Source organism: Macaca nemestrina, chromosome 12, assembly GCF_043159975.1.
Source record: "Macaca nemestrina isolate mMacNem1 chromosome 12, mMacNem.hap1, whole genome shotgun sequence".
NCBI lineage: Eukaryota > Metazoa > Chordata > Mammalia > Primates > Cercopithecidae > Macaca > Macaca nemestrina.
The window spans coordinates 22,231,110-22,254,044 of NC_092136.1; the positions used below are offsets into that span (position 1 = coordinate 22,231,110).

A 22,935-nucleotide genomic window follows, 5' to 3' on the forward strand; every position below is an offset into this window, starting at 1 on the left:
TGTTCTAAATAAGATTTTTAATAAGTGCATTTTAACTTTCAGTTATAATTCAGAAGCATTTAAGTTTTAGATGTCTAAAGTAAATGACTCACCTTATTAATAGCATGAAATAAGAAAGACCCAATTTCTTCTTCTGGGATAGTATAGTTATTAATACGGGAAAGCAAAATCTGAAACATCAAAAGGAAGACTGACTCAATTGAAAATAACAGGGAAGACATTTGAAAGAATTTCTATAGATGGTAGTCTTTTCTTGAGCTCCTCAGGAACAGCTAATATGAACAAATATTTATAATCATATATATGACATAAATTCATTGACATACCAACAGGTGTTGACTTGCTCACATGTATGTAATAGTTTGTTTAACTAAAAAGTTAAAAAGACATATATACCCACACACATTAAAGTAACCTACCATACCCCATTAAAGTCAACCTAAGTGTTCAGAACCCAAGAAGAAATTATTCAACAGACAACAGCATGCAATATCTGATGTAATAAAAATCTACTATCTTTCCTTCCTGGAAAATACCAGATCCTCATTATTCTACTTCATTGTTCCTGCAGCATTTATGTAACCGTAAGCAACTCTAAGGCACAGATCATGGTCTGTTTATCTTTGTATTCCTAGCATCCACAACAATGTCTGGCACATAATGTTCTTGCCTAAGGAAATGTCTGTCGAATGTAAGCAGTAATAAGTGCCTATAGTTTTGAAATTAACTTAAAAAAAAAAAAGAAAAGGTGGTTGTGATGGTCTGTGATTGCTAACAAGGTAATTTTTTTCATTTTTGTCTATGGAATGATATCTAATATGGTAATCTATAGGAATTTAGGAAAAGAGCATAACCGAACTTCTAATGTTTGCCGAGTCATAATCTATAGGAATTTAGGAAAAGAGCATAACCGAACTTCTAATGTTTGCAGAGTCATTATCAAATTAATATAAATTCCTAGGGACCTCATATAAGGTCACAGCAGGGTTGATAAGGCCAGAGAAAGAGATTCTTCAAGCTTTCAATTTATATAAACTTCTGGGGGCCTGGAGGATGCAAAGCTAACTTTTAGTGGTTGCAATGGCCTGTATTACACCGACTCCATTAGATAATTGAGAGTTCTGTGCTACTCATCTTTGAAGTGCTCTGAGTTAGAGGAATACTGTTTAGGTGATCTATGTATAGCAGCCCCGAGGAACTCTCTGGCACTCTTTTAAGAGCATGACTGACTTCGCCATCATTTCACCAAGTCTATAACTCTATCTTTCCATTTTATATACTTAAAGCTCAACAGCTACCTTCTATCAATTTTTTGTTCCATTTAAGAGGCTTCTGAAGTCACCCAGAATGGACGGCAATAAATACCAGCCTAAGTGAGCCTTACTTTTCGTGCATGGTCATCTGGCATTTTGGCTTTCAGATCCATGCGAACCTCTAATTCTTTGACTAAGTAGGACAGAGTGTGGCTTTTTCTGAAGTCAGTTATGGAACAGTCAGGGGTTTGGGCCTCTTCTTCTGTAGAATAATCATCACTGCTGAGTTCGTGGATCCTGGCACAAGAAAAAGGAACAAGATTCATATTTTCAAAGTTTGGGTGACTTCAAGATAAAGACTTAACCTTTCAAGTCCAAGGCTGGTGCTCTCAAAGAACCGCCAGATGACAATCATGCAGAATCAGGTGCTTTGCCAAATCCATCAGCACTTGCCTGAGTCCTTTGTTTTCCGGAGGCAGAAAATACGTTGGCAATTCCCCACCAACAGGGACTCTAGGGTAGCTTTCTGTACAATCTGCTCTTTTAGGCCACAGAATATGTTGTTTGTCCTGATAAAGAAATAACATTTCTCATAAATTTCTTAGGATTCAGTATTTCAATATGCTAAAGAAGCTTTTAAAATGATATAAATATACTATAATAACTGAACAAAACTATAATACCTTAAGATTATGGTAGACTCTATAATATTCCTGCTACTGCAGATATTAATCTAAGTCAGTAATTCTACCTGCTTTATCACAGACTGGTTCAGGGTTGGGCTAGGGTATAAGCCAGTTGAGCCACTGAGACACAAGAAGAGGTTTGCTTGGGGTTTTTGGGAAACAGAAGCAAGTCTTAGGCTCTTATGTTACTTATGAACAAAAAATCATGTTGTTCCAGTTGCTGCTGGCTGTCATCTTATGACCATGAAAAAAACCAAGCTTTTGGATGAAACCAATACTGTGGATGGTAGAGTGAAGAAAAAAAAAAAAAAGAAAGAAAAAGAAGAAATGGGTCACTGATGACATCACTGGGCCACTGAATCAACCAAACCTGAAGTTTATCCTATTTCTGGACTTCCTGTAATAATAGGCACGTTTTCTTTGTGTTTAAGTTAATTTCAGGTAGAGCTTATTACTTGTACCTGAAAGCATACATAAGCCTATAAAACCTGGCATTGAACACTATTTTTCCCTAAACTAAGGTCTTTTTTTTGCCAATGCCAAAGTTTAACAATTGTTTTATGATTTGTAAAATGTTCACTTTCTCTAAATATAAACAAGATGTACCAGAGGCTTACTAAACTTAAATCTTGAAGCCATCAAACTTTGGGGGATTTATATTACATACAATTAAATCTAAGTGGCTGTTTAATTCTGTTAAACCCTTGATTAAATTCTGAAAATTTAATGGTGAATAAAAATCACAGTCTCTGTCCTCATACCTTGGTATCTGCCTCAGCTAACCTACAATTCTTTCTTAGCTAGTCTAGAAATGCACATGTACTAACTTGTTTATTGTCTATGTCGTCTACTAGAGTGTAGGCTCCAGAAGAGCAAGCGGGCTTATCTATTACACCGCTAGCATTAGCCTAGCACACAGATGGGAGCTCAATAAAAGAATGCTGATCAAGCGAAGTATATAAAAACATACTCTTGGGTCAAGTTTAGAAACTTGTTAAGGTTGGTAATAATATTCAGAGGATAAAGCTTTAAATTGAAATCAGGGTGTCTCTCTGCTCTACTTGACTGGGAAAAACTCAAGGCAGAAATTGCATCTTACTCATTCACTACCTAGCAAAATGGCTTCCATTTAATAGAAATGTAATACACATTTGCTGAACTAATCTGAACAGTCATAGAGGCCATATTAATCAGTGAGGTTGAGGGCACTGCTTTAATGGATCTTGTCAGTTTGAGAAAACTGCTTCATCATCCTCTATTAACTTACCCTATATGCATCAGAGTCCCTGCCCCAAATCCAGAGAATAGAATGGGCTACGGGAGAAGACTTGACCGAATCACTGATATCACTCTGATTTGATTGAACATCAAAGTTCACAGACATCATACTGGAGGTTGATGAATCCTCACCAAACTAGAAAATGAAACAAAAAGTTCAATCAAATTGAAAGTGGAAAAGGAGTTGTGACTATAATTTAACTCACACCAAAAAAGCGAGTGAATACTCAAAATTAGTAGAAAATCAGAAAGTAGCTCAGTAATAAAGCAATTGGATCTTTTAATTTTAAGAGCTATGCCCCAATGATATTCTTTCATGGATAATACATAGTTAGCAACTTTCAATAACTTTGCCATTGGAGTATGAGAAAAATGGCATAGGTCATTTTCCTGTCCCTCTGCTTCATTTTTATCATTTAGTCTCTTTAGGTTAATAATTAGCTAATTTAGAAATCTGGTTCATTATTCCCCTTTTCTTCCTACACTAAAATGTTCACCACTCTAAAATTAGTGTGCTGTGTGTGGGTAGAAGCGAGGGAACTTAAGAAAGTGTTCTTAAGGGTTCTATCACTATCACTTAAGGATTACAGACTGCATTCAATCAATTACAAATGAAAGTTTTAGGGGGTGAAAGGGTAACTTAGAAGATGGGAGAACACAAACATATACAGCCTTCTTTCAAAGCAAGGTGGAACAATGTTGGATATACTTACAAGATGCCTGTGTATTTCTGAAACCTTGCTAGATAATGAGAATGGGACTGGGGATGGGATGGGGTAGGAAAGACATAAGAAAAAGGAATGAATATGATGAATTTGTAGCTCTAGGTCTTTATGAATAGGAATGGATTATTTCACTGTATAGTGGTGATACAATTTTATGAGTATAGTCTATTGGAAGCTACACTCCTTCAAATGGTCTTGAGACCATCAAAAAGTCCAAAAGGTACACCTGGGTTTCAATCTATTTCATTTTTAAACATCCCCGTTTTTCCCTTTAAAATGCTTGGTTTTAAGACAGGGAGCTATAATGCCAGAGGGTGTGAATCTGGTCTTCCTTTATTCTTTCCCTTGGAAACCAAACACGAGATATTGCTGGGAGCTGGTTTACAATACTCATAGGAAGCTTTTGGTCCCTATCACTATTTCCCCTTTCAAATGGCTTCTTACTTTTTGTCTCTTAATTTTTCCCAATGCAGTCTGGATTTTTCCAGATTAAAGAGTTCTAAGTTTTTGTGGTTTGTCCTGCTATAGATGGTCTCCTAATCTCTTAGTTATCTTAATTAGTTATTGCTGAAAATTTCTATATCTACAATTAGAGACATGATGAGTTTTCTCTAAGATAGAATAAATGTTGTTTTATTTCTAATACAGGTTGAGTATCAGTTTTCTGAAATGCTTGACCAGGAGTATTTTAGATTTGAGATTTTTTTGGATTTTGGAATATTTTATTACACTTACCTGTTAAGCATCCCAACAAAAATGTGAAATCCAAAATGTTCCAATGAACCTTTCTTTTGAGCATCATGTCAGTGCTCAAAAAGTTTCAGTGTTTGAATCCTTTTTTTTGATACTCAGAATTCTGGCTGTACTTGCTGTCTGTATCACTTACTCAACATCAATTATATACTATTTGGTATCATTATATTTTCGTGTTAGTTCTTCCCAACTAGATAGATTAGGATTGTACACGTGTGTATGTGTGTGTACACATATGTGTGTATATAGAGACAAAGTGAGAGAAAGTGCACACCTAGCAGTGTGCTTAATAAAGATTTTCTGGGCCAGGCGCGGTGGTGCACGCTTGTAATCCCAGCACTTTGGGAGGCCGAGGCGGGCAGATGACCTGAGGTCGGGAGTTCAAGACCAGCCTGGCCAACATGGAGAAACCTTGTCTCTACTAAAAAGTACAAAATTAGCTAGGCGTAGTGGCACATGCCTGTAATCCCAGCTACTTGGGAGGCTGAGGCAGGAGACTCGCTTAAACTGGGAGGTGGAGGTTGTGGTGAGCCGAGATCAGGCAACTGCACTACGAACTGGGCAAAAAGAGCAAAATTCCATCTCAAAAAAAAAAAAAAAAGATTTTCTGTTGATAATGAGTATTTTGTTGGTGGTATTGGTTGAGGCAATATAACTGGACTGATTATTTCAGGAAACAAATGGCATGGTTGCTCTCAAATTTTAAATAGGTCTTACTCTAACAGGTAAAGTGGGGAGATGAAAGCTTTGAGTTCAATAGTAATAATAGCCCAATTCTAGCTCCCATGGTAAACAAGAAAAGAATCAAATGCATGTGCATATAAATATGTAGATGGTACTTTGAGAAAGAGAAAGCATCCATGGAGTTACTGAGTACTCCCTATAAAATCTGACTTCGTAAACAAAACAGATCATCAAAATCTCTCTCCCTCTCTTTTTTTGAGACAGTCTTGCTCTGTTGCCCAGGCTGGAGTGCAATGGCATGATCTGGGCTCACTACAGCCTTGACCTCCAGAGCTCAGGTGATTCTCCCGCCTCAGCCTCCTGAGTATCTGGGACTACAGGCGTAAGCCACCATGCCTGGCCAATTTATATATGTTTTTGTAGAGATGGGGTTTCACCATGTTACCCAGGCTGGTCTTGAACTCCTAGGCTCAAGTGATCCTTTTGCCTCTGCCTCCCTAAGGGTTGGGATTACAGGCATAAGCCACTGTGCCCAGCCTCAAAATCTTAAAGATCTAAATGATAACCACAAATTTTAGAGATCAAACATATAAAGAATCATGGGAAAAAACAAAAGTTTTTAAAAATCTTTATAAAGCAAAAGTTTATAAGAACTAGATTGGACCAAGAAAAAGACCTGAACATAGTCCACATTTTCAAAGATATCTCCACGATGATAGCGTACAGGCTGGTCCCACTGGCAATGTAAACTATGCTGCTGGTTTACCAGTCGGCATATCTGATGATTTCCTGGAATAAGAAAGAAAATTACACAAATGATGAGCAAGGTCAACAATGCCAATGTGATTTTCTTAGACTAAGTCATTTAGTATCAACCCTGTATCCCTCAAGAGCCCAGCAGGCTACTTATATAGGATGTACTTATATAGAGAAGTATTCATTAATGGCTAATCAAATTAAATCATTTTAAGAAGTCCCAGTTTTTCCACCTATAAAAACAAAGGGACTCCACTAGATGATTACTGAGGTATCTTTCAGCAATTATAGTCTATGATTGTAAAATCTATTGATTACATTGTTTTAAGAGACTTTGGCTATCTTTCTGGAGAGAATTTGCTTTATATACTTCATAATTTTGTTTCAAATGCATATGTAAGAGCTCTGGTTGCGTTTCAGTAGACTGGGCAGTAATTCCAAAGATAAGCATACTCCTTACTCTCATAATAGCAAAGAAAATGTGTTAAGGGAATTGTAAAATAAACTATAAATGGTCACAGCTAAGCGTCAAAGGTTAAGAAGCTTTCTTGACGAACATACTTATCAAGGGAGAAAGGTATAATTAAGAGATTCTATTAATTTATTCTCTGGTGTTCAGTTGTCAGATCTGCTCCCTCGTAATTAGAAACAAAACATTCTAGATATAACCAAATCATTGCTCTCATGCCAATCCAAGTTCCTATAAACCAGTGGTTCTATTTTTACGGATCACAGATGCTTAAGAGATTTTAATAAAAGCTATATACCCTCTTCCCAGAAAAATACAATTGGACACATACACAATTCTACATATAATTTTCGAGAGGATTTCAGAACCCCCTGAAACTAATCCATCGATCCAGGTTTAAAATTCCAGTCTAAAATTTCACTTCTAAAATGCTGCTTTTAAGAGAGCAAGAAAAAAAGGAGTATGGATGGGTTGTTTCTAGGTGGGTCTGGCTTATATTCCCTTAGTGTAAGGCCTTGTTACACCACAGTGCAGAGTTTTTAGACCCGCGGCAACAGGCATCACCTGGGAGCTTATTAGGAAGGCAGGCTCTCAGACCTCAACTCAGACCTACTGAATCATAATCTGCATTTCAACAAGATCTCCAGGAAACTGATATGCATATTAAAGTCGGAAAAAAAACAAACTGATGTTGAGCACAGAAGGCAAATAACTTAAGATTTCTAGGATCTACAAGACTTGTTTTTTATTTCAAAATGTAAATTTGAAAAAAGCAAGGCGGACCACACCAGCTCCCCAAGCCTCCTGGTATACCCACCGTGATGAATCATGCTTTCAAGATGTAGGGAAGTCATAAACACAACTTCACACTGCTTTAAGGCTACAAGAAAGCTATGATAGTAAAGCACGCTAGAAGCGAATTTCCTAACCTGTCTTCAATTACTTGGAGTCACTACTTACCTAACTGTGCCTCTTTTGCCATCTGAGTCTCATGAATGATATTTCTTAAGATTTGCTCCTCCTGAATCAGTTTATGTTTTTCTAGGATTTCCTGCTGTCTCAGGTAGTGGTCATGCTGCTTTTGATACTCTTTTAACTCATTCAGTGTTCGCTGGAGAGATCTTAACATTTTTTAATACCAGGAAAAAGTTAGAGCTATAAAATCATAAAATTTTAAACCCACTTAAATGCATAGATTTTTCTGGTTCTCAGCAACAATTACTGCATGTTTTCCTTTTATTTAACATACAACCCTGTACCACCAGTTCAATAATAACAGGGCAAAAAGATAAACGTGAAATTCTTCCTTTAAATACCACTTTTTAAAAAAAGAAATGGGGTCTTGCTCTGTTGCCGAGGCTGGATGCGGAGGCCTGATGGTAGCTCACTGCAGCCTTGTACTCCTGGGCTCAACTCCTGGGCTTAAGGGGTCCTCTTGCCTCAGCCTCCTGAGGAGTAGCTGGGACTACAGGGACATGCCACCATGCCTGGCTAATTTAGTTTTAGAAACTGGGTCTTGCTATGTTACCCAGGATAGATTTGAACTCCTGGCCTCAAGTGATTCCTCCCCTCCACCCTGCCTCCGTCTCCAGAATAACAGGGATTACAGGCATCAGCCATGACACCTGGCAATACAATTATCATGACATCAAATGGTATGTTGCATTTTTCAGGTGCCATAAAAAAATACATGACAATATACAAGTTTACGTATTTAACAACTCTATTACTCTCTACAAAATCTGCATTAGTGCCATCAACATTCAAAGTCTTTCTAGAATCCTTTCCTCCTTTTCACTTTTTCCCTTGATTCTGCTTAAAGACAAAGTTAAGAGTTAGGGGCCACAGTACTTTGCTTTCATATTCTAACTTATTGGTTACAGGCCAGGAAAAACTACAGAAACTATACTTAGAAAGGAATATGCTTCACCACCTGATTTCAGTAAATCAGCTGCCTGATTACATTTAATCACAAAACCCATACTGCCTATTACACACTGTAACATATAGAGATTTTAGGAGCTACACAGATTGTGTAAAGATAGAGCCAGCTCAGTTAAGAGCATGATACTGGAAAAGCTCAGCCAGGTATAACAGAAACCAGTTATGAATAAGCAAGCTGTCATCCTTTTTACTTCCTACCATGTTATGCCTTAAACAGATTGGAAAATAAGCAAATACAAAAGCTTAATGAATTCTAAATCTCTATTTAATTCTCTACTAACCAAAGTAAACTCAACTATTACAGTTAATTCTGAGATATGAAAAATTCACTTCTGAGTTAACATAAAGTTTCTTAACTAGCCCTATTGACTGAAGGAAATGTTTTTTAATTTATTATACCTCAAGGATCAAATACAATAGAATTCCATTACTGTAGAACCTAACACACAATCATGATTAAAATGTGGGCCAAATAATGTCTCTTGATCCCATTTAACTACCTTAACAAGAGCCCAACCCTAGAAGCCACCACCTCTCTCCAAGAGGAGAAATATCAACTATTGCACATGTAAGTGATTTTACTGAAACTTAGTATATTCTATGGAAATAAAAATGTAGTCAACAAAGTTACTAAGTATCCCAGTCTCCCCATCCCAACTGACTTCATAAAAGTAATCAATGGTCAATAAAGATTTAAATGACAGCTTTTACTACAAATAGTCTCTAGTTGCAGGAATCCATACAATTAAAGATATTCCTCTACACAACCAATGAATCGTGCTAAACCACCAGGACTAACAGAAACAGCATAGGACCTGCAGTACTGAAGAGGTTTCTTTCTTAATTCCAATTACCAAATTAACACTGATATCCCCTACACAGATTTAACCTAAGGTTCTATAGTGCTAGTGCTTCAGTGAAATTTTTCCTCTCAATTACCTATGTTGAGCCTCCAATTTCTGCTCCAGTTTTTGCTGACATAGGACAGCATGCTTCCTCTTTATAGCTTGCTCAAACCCAGGTTTGGCCTGCAAAGCGTGGTCATAACAGAGCACTGAGTGGTTATATTCCCCAAGCATCTGAAGAGACAAAAACACACACACACGCACAAGGGGAAAAAATGTGAGCCATGGCCTGGTTGCATCTGTCCGAATCCTCTAATGATTTATGAGATCACACCTACATCTTACTCTACAGTGACCATTATTTTGATCAGTGACCAGATCCCTACAATATTAAGGCATACTATAGGATGGTTTAGTTGGAAGGTATTGCTAACCTTAAAAGGTGTACCCTGTAGAAGTTTAAAATCCCAATTTAATTATTATTATTTTTTTTCGGCAAGAGGCTAGAACAATTACATTATTGTGTTGAGGATTTTTCTTCCTCCCAATTTCATTTCCATTGTTCAGACCAAAAAATAAATGGAAAAAAGTAACATTCTACCGAGCGGGGAGGAAAAAAAAAAAAAAAGAAAGTGGCGACTACTAGCATGACTCATGAAACAAACAGTTGTACTTACTGCATATATATTCCCCAAAGTGTAATAGCTGGTGAAGAAGTCACTGTCATCCAGAGCTGCATGGACCACGACAGCAGCATCAGCAGAGAAGTGTGCTCTGTGTAGAACGTTTGCCAGGTTGACCAGGGCAATGTCTTTATTGTGCCTAAGGAAAGCAGCACATATTCCACGATTATGTAGAACCACTTGACAAGGAAAAATGACATTCAAAGTTACTTGTGCTTAGGAAACTAAGATATAGGTGGAGCAAATAAGATAATCATAGTGTTTCATTTTTAAATTATTGATGGTTCTTAACCTGATAGCTACAAATTTTGTCTTGCAGACACTATGATTTTACAATTTATTTAGGACTTATATTTGCTTTAAGAAAAGTTAAACTTAGTTTACGATAATTCCATTCAAGTCCTATGTGAATCATAGGGCATCTACATAACATATTTTTTCCTTAATGGAAATGGAAAGTATACTACACAATTATCACTTTGAACTTTTTGACATCTGTGATTTTTGTTGTTGTTGTTGTGGGACTTATTTCTTTGAAGAGGGATGGAGAAAAGTAGATAATGCAATGCTGCTTCTTATTGCTTTCTTATGTATTGTTTCTATAACAGTCCTGAGGAATGTGGAAAATCAAGTCCAGAAGAGGAGGAATCTTACCTGGAAGAGAAGTGAAGTGCTCGCATGGCACATTCTACTACCTGATATGGCTCATTCTTAATTCTCCAGTAAAATGAAGCCATGTTATACAGTACCCATGAGGAAGAGTTCTAGAGATTAAAAAAGTGAAATTACAAACAGGACTCAAGACAGTTTAATTTAGAATAGTCAAAAGGAGCACTTTTAATATTCTGGCTCTTCTGAAATTCAAGATGAAGAGCCAGACTAATGATAAGCAATGATAAAGAAGAGGACACAGTGCAAAGAAACTATACCTGTCAAAAGGGTATTCTAATCATCAACTGAGCACGTGCATTAGTGTGTGGTCTTCATATAGAGACCATCCGACTCCAGCTTATTCCAAGAGGGAAATAAAGCTGAAAATCCCACCAATTGACCACAACTTGTTGAGCTCTATTTCACGACTTCCGAAGTTAAGTCAGAAGACCTCATCTACTTAGAAATAGCTCTAACGTGAAATTCCTGAAATAAACATTGTACAAATTTTTCTATTTATGTAATATCTGAGTGAAGGCACAAACCTAAACAGGCTTACTCTAAACATAAAGACAAAAAAAAAAAAAAAAAGAGGAAAAGGGGCCAAAAACATGAACAAACAGCTAAGAAGTATGTAAAATGTGTAACTTCACAAACAAATAGAAATTTAAAAGATACAGGTTTTCCTTTTACGAAGTGGCAAAGACTAAAAAGAATGCCAATACTTACTGAATATTATTAACTTTAGATATTAAACTATAGAAATGCTAAGTTACTACAGCATTTCTGGAGGACAACTTGACATGCATGTAAAAAGCTTTAAAAATGTAATGTATATTACATTAACATACATATTAATGTATATTACATTTGCCCTTTGACTCCCACAATTCTATTATTAAAAATGTATACTATGGGGAATAATTACGTTTTAACTATAAAGCTGTGTAAAAATCAAACTCCAAAAGAATATATTACAAGAATATATTACAAACCAGTTTTGAAATTATTCACTTTACTTTCTTTTATAGATTTTTATAGTATGAATCTTTCGCAAGGGCCCAATTATTTTTAAAAGAGCTATTTTAATGTAGTTAAAAAGTTTAAATTTAGTTAAATGTAGTTTTTGAAGACTACAATAAGTACAATCCTGCATTATTCATCCTTAAGCATTCTATCAAGAAAAGTATGTGATTTTTGAGTGATGCAATTTCAGATTTTTGCACTATTAGCAGATCGACTACGAACTTCTACTACTTGAAGTTGGTTAAAGGACAATACATTCTTCACAACTGACTTGTGGCCGAGGTTTCAGTTTTCTTTTTCATGGCCTTTTGAGAAAGTTGTTTTTCAAATCAACCAATGCTTTGATTTTGATTTTCTTCTTTTATTTTCATGTCAGAGTGTAAACTGGGACAAAAGTTCAATTAAAAGTTCTACATGAACTACTGAAAAGAGTATAAGTTAAATATATATCATAGCATACTGGCGGTAAGATAAAAATACATATTTAAAGAAATATCTTTCTGTAATTCTCATAAAATCTCCCCCAAATCTATAAATGTTCTAATGTTACTGTGAATTACTCCCTCCTTCCTTTGACCACTTTCTGCCATTGGCTCTTAGGACATCGCATTCTGCAGGATACCCTTTCTGGTCTTTTTTGCTGGCTTTCCCCCTCTGCTTGATAAATACATGTGGGACGCACCCAGGAGTCAACTGGCTTCTTCTCAAACTTTACTCTTCCCCAGATGACTTCATCCAGTTCCCTGGCTTCAGATATTCATTATTTAATAATTACTCTCTATGTGCCCAACTCTTAACTTTCCCTGAAATTCCAAACTCATATAGGTGTTTCAAATTTAACATGGCCCAAATAGAACTCTTATTTTCTCTTCTCCCACCCCAACACTCTCCTCCTTCAAGTTGTTCAAGTCAAAAATTTAAGAGTTTTCCTTGATTCCTCTTTTGCCCTCAATCCCCATATCTAACTCATCAGCTTCTAAACTCCTAAATATCTCCTAAATAGTTCAAGTCCTCTCATTTCCACTACTAACAACTGCTAGTCCAAACCACCTTCATCTCTCTCTTGAATTACTGCAACAGCTTTCTAACAGGTCTATTTCCAGTTGTGGCCCTTTCAATAACTTCTTCATATAGCAATCAAAGTGATCTTTTAAACCATTAATTGCAATACATTGCTTCTCTGCTCTGACTTCTCAGCACACTTAGAATAAGATCCAAAATCCTTACCCTGGATTTCAGACCCTTACATAATCTGGCACTGGCCTAATTCTCTGGCTTCATTCCTTATCATCCTTCCTCTTGCTCACCAGGCTCCAGCAATATTGGCCTGAATTTGGCTGCACGCCACCTGTTATGGACTGAATGTCTATCTATGTCTCCTCAAAGTTCATATGTTCAAGTGTTATCAGACCTGTGAGGAGTGGATAAAGGCTAAATGAGGTCATAAGGGCTGGGGCCCAAATTTGGTTTCTTCCTATAAGAGTCCTTATAAGAAATGGAAGACAGATCTCTCTCTCTCGGTCTTCAAGCATGCACACAGATGAGGCCATGTGAGGACACAAAGAGAAGGTGGCCATATGCAAGGCAAGAAGAGAGCCCTCACCAGGAACCAAATCACTGGCACCTTGATCTTAGACTTCCCAGCCTCCAGACTATGAGAAATAATAAATTTGTTAGGCCACCTAGTATGTGGTGTGAACAAATATATTTGGTCTTTGTCCCCAGTTCCTGACACACAAACCTAAAACTTGAAGAATCACAGCAGTAATGTGTGTCTTTCATATGCTAATGGATGACTGGAGGCAGGTGGCCCCCAGATAGCTTCAGGACAGATGCTGGTCCCAGAAAAACCAAGGCATGATTAGAGGGTTACATCTTTCAGAATCCCATTCTCCCCTTGTCCTTCGGGGATGGGAGAGAAAGTAGAGATTGAGTTCATCGCTCATGGCCAATACTTTAGTCAATCATGCTTACATAGTGAAACCTCCATAGAAACTCTTAAACAACAGAGTTTTGAGAGCTTCTGGGTTGGTGAACACATTGAGATTCTAGGAGGATGGTGTTCTGGAGAGGACATGGAAGCTCTGTGCATTCCTTCTCCCTATTCCCTGGCTTATGGCTTTGGCTGTTCCTGAATTGCATCCTTTACAATAAACCAATAATAGTTGGTAAAGCACTTTCCTGACTTCTGTGAGCTGTTCTAACTTGGGGAGGCAGTTGTGGGAACACTCTTGACTTTATAGCTGATTTGTCTGGTGGCCTTGACATGCGACTGGCATCTGAAGTGCAAGTAGCCTTGTGGGACTGAGTCCTTGACCTGTGGGGTCGTGCTAACTCCAGGTAGTTAGTGTCAGAATTGTACTGAGTTGGAGAACACCTAGTTGGTGTCAGGAGAACTGGAGAATTAGTAGTGTGAGAAAAAACTCCATACGTTTGGTGTCAGAAGTGTTTTGAGCAGAAACGGTCCAAAGTGGTACTTTGTTATGGAAGCCAGAGCAGACAAATACAACCACCTAACCTCAATCAGGATTCAGAGCCTTTGCTGTGGCCTAGCATGCTCTTCCAAGGTCTTTGAATTTTGGTTTCTTCTTGTGATTCAGGTGTCAGCTTAAATTTCACCTTTCCGGAGAGATAACCCCAACTGCTAGATCTAAAGTAGCCGCCCAGTTACTTTCTGTTTTAATTTTCTATAGAACACTTACCACTATGGTCTACTCTCAACTAACCATTCTCTGAAGGATACTGTAAAATCCTGGGCCAGTTTTCTCTTATTACTCATCAAGTTCTGGGAACGTAAAAGTTTTATATTACCTTCAGAAAAATAAGATGAAGATGGTAACACAGCTACAAAAATAACCATATAAAGCATTTGAAAGTCGTTATTATTGTACTTTTATCTGAAAATTCCTCTCAATATACAGAGTTATGTATTTGAATAAACTGTATACAAAGGTGGCAATTATACATCTTATTTTATACCACTACAATACTGCTTAGAAACTAAACTGCATTTTATGATACTCCTTAGGCACAAAGAAGAACAAAAACATTTTCTAAATGCCCACGTTAATCCTGAATGACACATTTAAATTCTTGGGTCCTGTTACATAAATCCCTATTTCATTTTTTTTTAAAGTAGATGTTCCCTTAAAAGAAAGTTACAGAAGATTTTATTGCTGGTGGTGATTCTTTTTCTGTCTCAGAAAACAGTAGTAATATATGTATTGTGTGTAGATAATATTAAAGACCCTAAAACATTAACTTTCTTACACACACAATGTATATAATCCAGCCTATAAACCCTGTTGCTAATGTCAGTTTGTATTTCGTTTTTCATCAATTAGTATAGATAAAACTTTCCAGCATCTCTTCCTGGGAAAGGAGACTAGTCTATCCATATTTCTCCCCAGCACTGAACTATGCAATTTGCATCAATGTAAGTGTAATTTCAAATTGTCTTCTAGACTAAAACAAGTTACTCAGGTATTTTCCAAGAGAAAAATACCTTCTGTTTACACAGAGCCTGCTGGCTCTTAAAGTGACTGCTGACTTACCTTCTGTAGGCCTTCATGAATGAGGTGGCCTATGTCATCTACACTCCTTCCTAATCGTTTAGATAAATATGTGAAGATTGGGTCTTCTTTAGGTAGTAGAGGTGCAGAAAGATTAACTCTCTCTTGTACACCCTGAAGAGAAGAAAATGATTCAAAAGACATATCAAAGGATACAAAAGATGACAAATAATTCGGTATCTTACAGTATTTATTTTGAAATACTAATATTTTGGAGTTTTAAGAAATAAGAGATGCCTGTAAAATTATAAAGCTGTTCGGAAGAAGAGAAGAAAGAGAAATAGTCTTTATAAGTGAGAGATCAACAGAAAGAAGAATGCAAAAAAAAAAAAAAAAAAAAAATCCTAAAGTTCTCTACTTACTCTCAAGTGCTGAAAAGCATGTATACTATATGGAAGTTCTAGAATTTTAGTACAATCAGGTTGCTGAGGGTCTGGAGGGACAGGAGATTCTGTATCTATATAATCTTCAGGACTAAAATCAAAAAGAAGCAATGAGTGAATAAAAGGTGAGATAAACAATATTTTATTTATTTATTTAGAGAAAGGGTCTCATTCTGTTGCCCAGGCTGGAGTGCAGTGGCATGATCACAGCTCGCTGCAGCCTTGATCTCCTAGTCTCACGCGATCCTCTCACCTCAGCCTTCCAAATAGCTGGGACAACAGGCATGCACCAACACAACCAGCTATATATTTTTTTATTTTTTGTAGACAGGTCTCACTATGTTGCCCAGGGTGGTCCTGAACTCCTGGCCTCAAGTGATCCTCCCATCTTGGCCTCCCAAAGTGCTGGGATTACAGGTGTAAACCACTGCGCTCAGTCAATAGTACTTTAAGAAATGTCAACTTTTTCTCATATTCTCATAGCATCTCAACTTTACAACCAATTATTAGTCAATAGTCATACCTTTTCATATACCTGCCATGAAAAGTCAAACATTTTGGGAGTTCAAATTAAAGTCAACAATCACATAGAAAATAGTAGATAGATCACAGAATAAGATCACAGACTTTTTAATAACTAACATAACTGCTCAATTGTTTCTAGAAACGTTAAACCAATTTATACTTCCACTGACAGTCTCTCTACATTTTTACAAGTTACTATTTTTTTGATATGCTTTCCATTTTGGTAGATGAAAACTATCTAAATATTGCAACTTATACTTATTTGATCATTTCTGAGAAATTTTTTTCCATGTTTATTGGCCATAAGTAATGTTTTGTTAATTTTTTTTTAACTACAAATTGTTCAATTTTCTTTCTTTTTCTTTTTTTTTTTTTTTTAAGAGACAGGGTCTCACTCTGTCACCCAGCCTAGAGTCTGGGCTTTGGTAGAGTGGCACCATCATAGCTCACTGTAACCTTGAATTCTTGGGTCAAGTGATCCTCTCAGTTTAGCCTCTTGAGTAGCTACAACTACAAGTGCACACCACCATGCCTGGCTAATTTTTACATTTTTTTTGGTAGAGACAGGGTCTCGCTATATTGCCCAGCCTGGTCTCAAACTCCTGGCTGTTGGCAATCCTCCCGCCTTGGCCTCACAAAGTACTGGGATTACAGGTGTGAGGTACCACGCCCAGCCAAGTTGTTCCATTTTCTACTGTGGTGTTAAATATTTTAAATTAATTTATAAGAATTCTACATGTAGTATGTATTTTGAACTTTCAAATTCTAAAACTCATCTGTGATTGAAGCTTACTCTATTTACAGAAATAATTTCTTACTAATTTGAGAAAAGAATGTTTGAAAAAGCAATTTTATTTTTGGAAAGAGAACTTCTTTACCTGATGTCTTTGCTCTCCAAAGTTATGTATGTACCATCATACAGATCCAGGTCCCCTAAGGGCACCTTGGCTTTGATGCAGTCTGGGTCTTCTTTATTATGTCTCTGTTCCAGTCCTGTGTCTCTGTCCTCATTCTCTTCTATGTGAATTTTTTGAGCAACCAATTGTTTCTGTTGGGAAGAAAGTAAGAACAGAATGGATTCTTCTAATATTTTAGTCTAACTACCATTGAAGAGAAAGGGGAATTTGAGCTGAAGAAGTCAGAATCCTCTATGCAGGAAGACAAGAATTCTGAAAATGCCCTTAGTTAACTTAGTCAACACACACAAGATTCTCAAAAAAGATGTCCACATACAGAAAGTAACAGAACATGACATTTATCATAGTGGCACACATGTACCTTCATAATATGATTTCTGACTACCCATGAAGCACATCTACTAACTTAACTTTCCTGGCACAGAATGGCTCTGCAATGAAAACAAACCTGTCAAGCTGTTTCAATCCTTCAAGATATAGAGCATGCTGCTATTGGTACCTGGGTATTCCAGTTAATTCCTGTCACTCATAAAATATCTCTTTTTTCAAATGTACAAATAACACAAATATCCATTTTTCAACACCCATATCTATCATATGCCAATATTTTATCTTCCCCCACCCCACTTTTTTTTTTTTTGAGACAGTGTCTTGCTGTCACCCAGGTTGGAGTGCTGCAGTGGTGCGATCACAGCTCACTGCAGCCTTGACCTCCTGGGCTCAAGCGATTCTCTCACCTCAGCCTCCCAAGTAGCTGGGACTACAGGCATGTGCCAAAATGCCAATTTTTTTTCTTTTTTTTTTTGAGACAGGGTCTCTCTTTGTCACTCAGGCTGAGTGCAGTAGTGCGATCACAGCTCACTGCAACCTCAAACTCCAGGGCTCAGGGGATCCTCCTGCCTTAGACCCCCAGGTAGCTGGGACTACAGATGCACACCACCATGCCTGGCTAATTTGTTGTTGTTTTTTTTTTGTACAGATGGGGTTTTGCCATGTTTCCCAGGCTGGTCTCAAACTCCTGAGTGCAAGCAATCCACTTGCCTTGGCCTCACAAAGTACTGGGATTACAGGCATGAGCCACCATGACTGGCCAACTTTTCTGTTTTTTATAGAAATAGGGTCTCACTATGTTGCCCAGGCTGGTCTCAAACTCCTGGGCTCAAGCAATCTTCCTACCCTGGCCTCCCAAAGTGTTGGGACTACTAGCATGAGACACCATGCCTAGCTGAGATTTTTTTTTTCGAAGAAAAAAAAAAGGGAGGGAGTTCAAGGTATTCTTTAATGTTGTCTAAATCTCTAACTTCTTATAATTAATCTGAGTTTATGTGTCATTTCCACGTATATTTTTATAAAATACTATATTACCCATACTCTCCTAAAATATTACTTTCATTATATATGTATCCCAAATCAACATACAGCATTGCTTTGTAAGTTTTAAAATTTTACATAAATGGTATCATACTTAATGTATCTACAACTTTAAAAAAAAAAAGTATGTATGTTTTTTATACTTATCTACATTAGTCAGAATAGCTCTAAATTTTTCATTTAGATGGATGTATAAATATGTATTTATCCATTTTCCTGTAAACATTTATGTTGCTTCTTTTAAAAAAACTTTCTTTGCAATTAAAAATGCTACAATATTCTTATGTCTCCTTGTACACATGTGAAAAATTCTAGCAAGGGCAGAAATATGGGGTCATATGGATGCGCACATTTTCAGTTTTATGCAGACGTGTCAATCTGCTTTTCATAGTGGTTATAACTATTAGAATTCTCCCAGTAGATCATAACACCTATATCCCCAGAATCTTACCAATGTTTGGTTTTGTCATACTTTTAAACTTATGCCAATCTAATAGGTATGAAACATTATTTTGTTATATTTATTATGGTAGTAGACTATGTTATTGTGATAGACTGTATTACTATTCACTAAAATCCTGCCCCTCCTTACAAGGTGATACATCACTGTTTTGCCAGACTCAGGCTTGGGCAATATGACTTGCTTTGGCCAATGTAACATAAGTCCCATGTGACCCTTTTACAGGAAAGCTTTTATAGAGTTAGTGTATGCTTCACCATGTTCTTTCTTTCTCCCTCAGCTACTGAGAATGCCAATATTACAGGCAGTGGCTGCTCTGTCGGCCTAGGTCCTGGCTTATGGATCACAGTGACATGGTACAGATCCCCAACAGAGCCCCAAATGATCATTTAGCATGGCCTTATTGTTTTATGCCATTAAGATTTTGGGGTTATTAATGGGGACAGAGCCTATGATCTGTTTCCAATTATTCCCTCTACACTTTTCATGGAGATATGCTATCCTGCCCTACTGACTTCAAGGCATGACCACATGACTTGCTTTGGCCAATGGAATGTGAGTAGAGATGGTGTATATCACTTCTCAGTAGAAACTTTAACCAGGTTTATATTATTTGGTTGTTCTTCCTTGAGCCTTCACTTTCCTTCATAAGAACAGCACTGAGGTTCTGTGGCTATTTGTTGCCAATGCACAAGTTGACTAATACACTATAAAATATGGACTATATCAACTAATAGAATAATATTTAATAAGATTCAACATATTTTCATATGTTTATGAGATATTTTGTGAATTGGCTGTTCAAGTTTGCTCATTTTTTTTCCCCAATAGGTTTTCTTTTTTAAAAAACTGATGTGTAGGAATGGCGTGGTGGCTTGTGCCTATAATCTTAACATTTTGGGAGTCCGAGGCTAGAGGATCACTTGAGTTCAGGAGTTTGAAACCAGCCAGGCAATACTGCGAGACCCCATCTCTACGAAACAAATAAAAAGTTAGCCAAGCGTAGTGGTGGTGCTCGCCTGTAGTCCTAGCTACTGGAGAAGCTGAGGTAGGAGGACTGCTTGAGCCCAGGCAATGAGGTTACAGTGAGCAATAATCATCCTACCTGCATTCCAGCTGGGGCAAGAATGAGACCCTGTCTCACAATAAATAAATAAATAAGAAATTAATCTGTAGAAATTTATGGAAAAAGTAATTCTATAAACTCATCCTCTACGAGTTATATGCATGGCAAGTATCGGCTTTTAGTCTGTAGCTTATCTTTTATCATTTGAAGAAAAACTTTTAATTATAAGGTGGGCAACTTTATCAACTGTTTTCTTAATGGTTTGTACTCTGTTTTATTTAAGAAATCCTTCCCAAACCTGAGATCGTAATTACATCAATCAATTACAGTCAAGTACCACATAAAGATGTTTTTGGTTAACAACAGACCCCAGTGGTGGTCTCATTAGATTACAATACCACATTTTTACTGTACCTTTTTTATGCTTAGATATACAAATACTTACCATTATGTTACAACTGTCTACAGTATTCAGTACAGTAACATGTTATACAGTTCTGTACACATGTTAACACAGTTCTGTAGACTAGGAGTCTAGACAATATAGCATAGGTGACTGTATAGTAGGCTATATCACCTAGGTTTGTGTAAGTACACTCTATGATGTTCCCACAATGGTGAAATCCCCTAACAACACATTTCTCAGAGCATATTCCTGTCATTAAGCAATGTATGACTGTCTATCAATTTTTTTTTTTAGTAAAAAGTTTCACTTTTCATACTTAGATTTTTAAACCGTATAGGAAATTTTTTTTTTTGTACATTGAAAGGTATTTTTTTCCCACATGGACAATCAGTTTCCTAATATCATTTATAAAGAGTCTATCCTGTACCCATTTATTCAATGTTTTTAAATTTCATCGTTTTCTAAAATCTTACATTATACCTAAGCTTTCAAATTTATTGGTCTAGAGTTTTTATAGTATTAATAATTATGTCTTTAGTTTTAAAAATCTTTATCTTATATCTGCTTTTTCATCACTAACATTTCTTTTCTTCTGTCATTTCTCTTTTTTTCTGATAAGTCTTGCTGCTAGAGTTTGGTCTTTTATTTTTTAAGTAAATACTGTTTTCTTGAGACTGTTTAATTTCTTATGTTATTATTTCCATATTTATATTATTTTAGTTAATTGGTTTATTATGTTTTCTAACTCATGTTGAATATTTAACTCATTTCTTTTTAGTCTTTTTTTTTTTTTTTTTTAAAGACAAGCTCTCGCTATGGCTGTCCTGTCTAGACTCAAACTCCTGGGCTCAAGCAATCTTCCAGCTTCAGCCTCCCAAGTAGCTGGGATTACAAATGTGAGTCACTGTGCCATTTATTTTAATAAATGCATTTTTCTATAAATTCATCTCTAAATATATCTAAGCTTCATTTCAGGATTTTTGAAATGAAGTGTTCTCACCATAGTCTAAAGTTTTGTGATTTTTCTCTTTAAACCATGGGTGATTTAAGAATGCCTTCAAGATTTTCAAAATTTGTGTTTTCTCTCCTTTTTCCTGGGCATGTGTATTTTATTTCTTTTAACTTAATTGCACTGTGATCAGAGAACATATTACGCATGATAACAAAACTTTGTAAATCACTTCCCTTATATCCTGGTAGTGGTCAATTCTGGTAAATATTCTACATTGAAAACACTGTATGTTCTCTTTGTTCAATTTAGGGCATACTCGCTCCCTCTATATCTTTTTCTATGTCTCGCTGTATACATCTATGTATAGATTTATACAGAGATCCAAAGGTGTTACTTCCTGTATCTTATTTTTGTTGGACTTACCAGTTTCTGACAAAAATCTGCTAAAGTTGCTTCCTCTGGCTGACTTTTCATGTAATTCTGTCAGTTTCTGCTGTCTTGATATAAACATACTCACATCCATGAGGCTGAGTTGTTAGGTACACACAAGTATATGATATTATATTTTGTGGTAGGTTGTTAATATGTAGTATCTGTCTATTCATTATTTTAGGCTCTTACTTTGTCTGAGACAGGCCCACTGTTCTTTATCATTGTAAATCTAAAATTCTGAAAACCTAAAGCTTTAAAAAAATTTTTTGCATTAAAATTCACATGGCAACAAAACCTGATGGAAAGCCATTTTACAGTCTTTATACTCTTAACACGCATGGTCATACATGTCACTAAAGAAATATTAATGTATCTGATTATAGACTTTGAAACAGCCCTGAGAGAAGTAGAATGTAATATAAAATATTTGTGCCTGTCACATTTCTTTTCTTTTTTTTTTTTTTTTGAGGCCTGGTTTTGGTATGTGACCCAGGCTGCTGGAGTACAGTGGTGTGGTGCAATCTCAGCTCACTCCAACCTCCATGTCCTGGGCTCAGGTGATCCTCCCACCTCAGCCTCCCAAGTAGCTGGGACTACAGGCGCACACCACCACACTGGCTAATTTTTCTATTTTTGGTAGAAACAGCATTTCTCCATGCTGCCCAGGTTGGTCTCGAACTCCAGGGCTCAAGCAATCTGCCCGCCTCGGCCTCCTAGAGTGCTGGGATTACAGGCGTGTGCCATTGTGCCTGGCCTAACATTTCTAAAATTAAACAACCAAAACAAAAAACCATATTCTTAAACACATAGAGCCTCAATGATTTCAAATAAGGAACTGTGAACTTGTATAAATACATCCATATCAGCTTTCTTTTGCTTAGCATTTGTATAGCAGATACTTTTTCTACATTCTCTCCTCTCCTCCTATATCCTCTTTTTTATTTGTAAGTTTGGTAACTATAGATTTACCTTTTTTTTTTTTTTGAGACAGGGTCTCATTCTGTCCCTCATGCTGGAGTGCAGTGGTACTATCATAGCTCACTGTAAGCTCAAACTTCTGGACTCATGCAATTCTCCTGCCTCAGCCTCCCCAGTAGC

At 36.7% G+C, this 22,935-nt stretch overlaps 1 protein-coding gene across 5 annotated transcripts in view; it reads right to left on the bottom strand.

Moving 5' to 3' along the window:
* Nucleotides 1-22,935, bottom strand: part of LOC105471604 (tetratricopeptide repeat domain 17) — a 139,401-nt gene that overhangs the window by 85,749 nt on the left and 30,717 nt on the right. For all 5 annotated transcript variants that reach the window (XM_071074820.1, XM_011724149.3, XM_011724150.3 and 2 more), the window contains 12 exons: nucleotides 17,112-17,281; nucleotides 15,688-15,799; nucleotides 15,308-15,439; nucleotides 10,731-10,840; nucleotides 10,071-10,215; nucleotides 9,488-9,627; nucleotides 7,565-7,725; nucleotides 6,056-6,168; nucleotides 3,207-3,353; nucleotides 1,707-1,822; nucleotides 1,385-1,550; nucleotides 93-170 (listed from right to left, as the gene is read on the bottom strand). In XM_071074820.1, coding sequence (XP_070930921.1) covers nucleotides 93-170; nucleotides 1,385-1,550; nucleotides 1,707-1,822; nucleotides 3,207-3,353; nucleotides 6,056-6,168; nucleotides 7,565-7,725; nucleotides 9,488-9,627; nucleotides 10,071-10,215; nucleotides 10,731-10,840; nucleotides 15,308-15,439; nucleotides 15,688-15,799; nucleotides 17,112-17,281 — 1,590 coding nt within the window. The remainder of the gene's footprint in view (nucleotides 1-92; nucleotides 171-1,384; nucleotides 1,551-1,706; nucleotides 1,823-3,206; nucleotides 3,354-6,055; nucleotides 6,169-7,564; nucleotides 7,726-9,487; nucleotides 9,628-10,070; nucleotides 10,216-10,730; nucleotides 10,841-15,307; nucleotides 15,440-15,687; nucleotides 15,800-17,111; nucleotides 17,282-22,935) is intronic.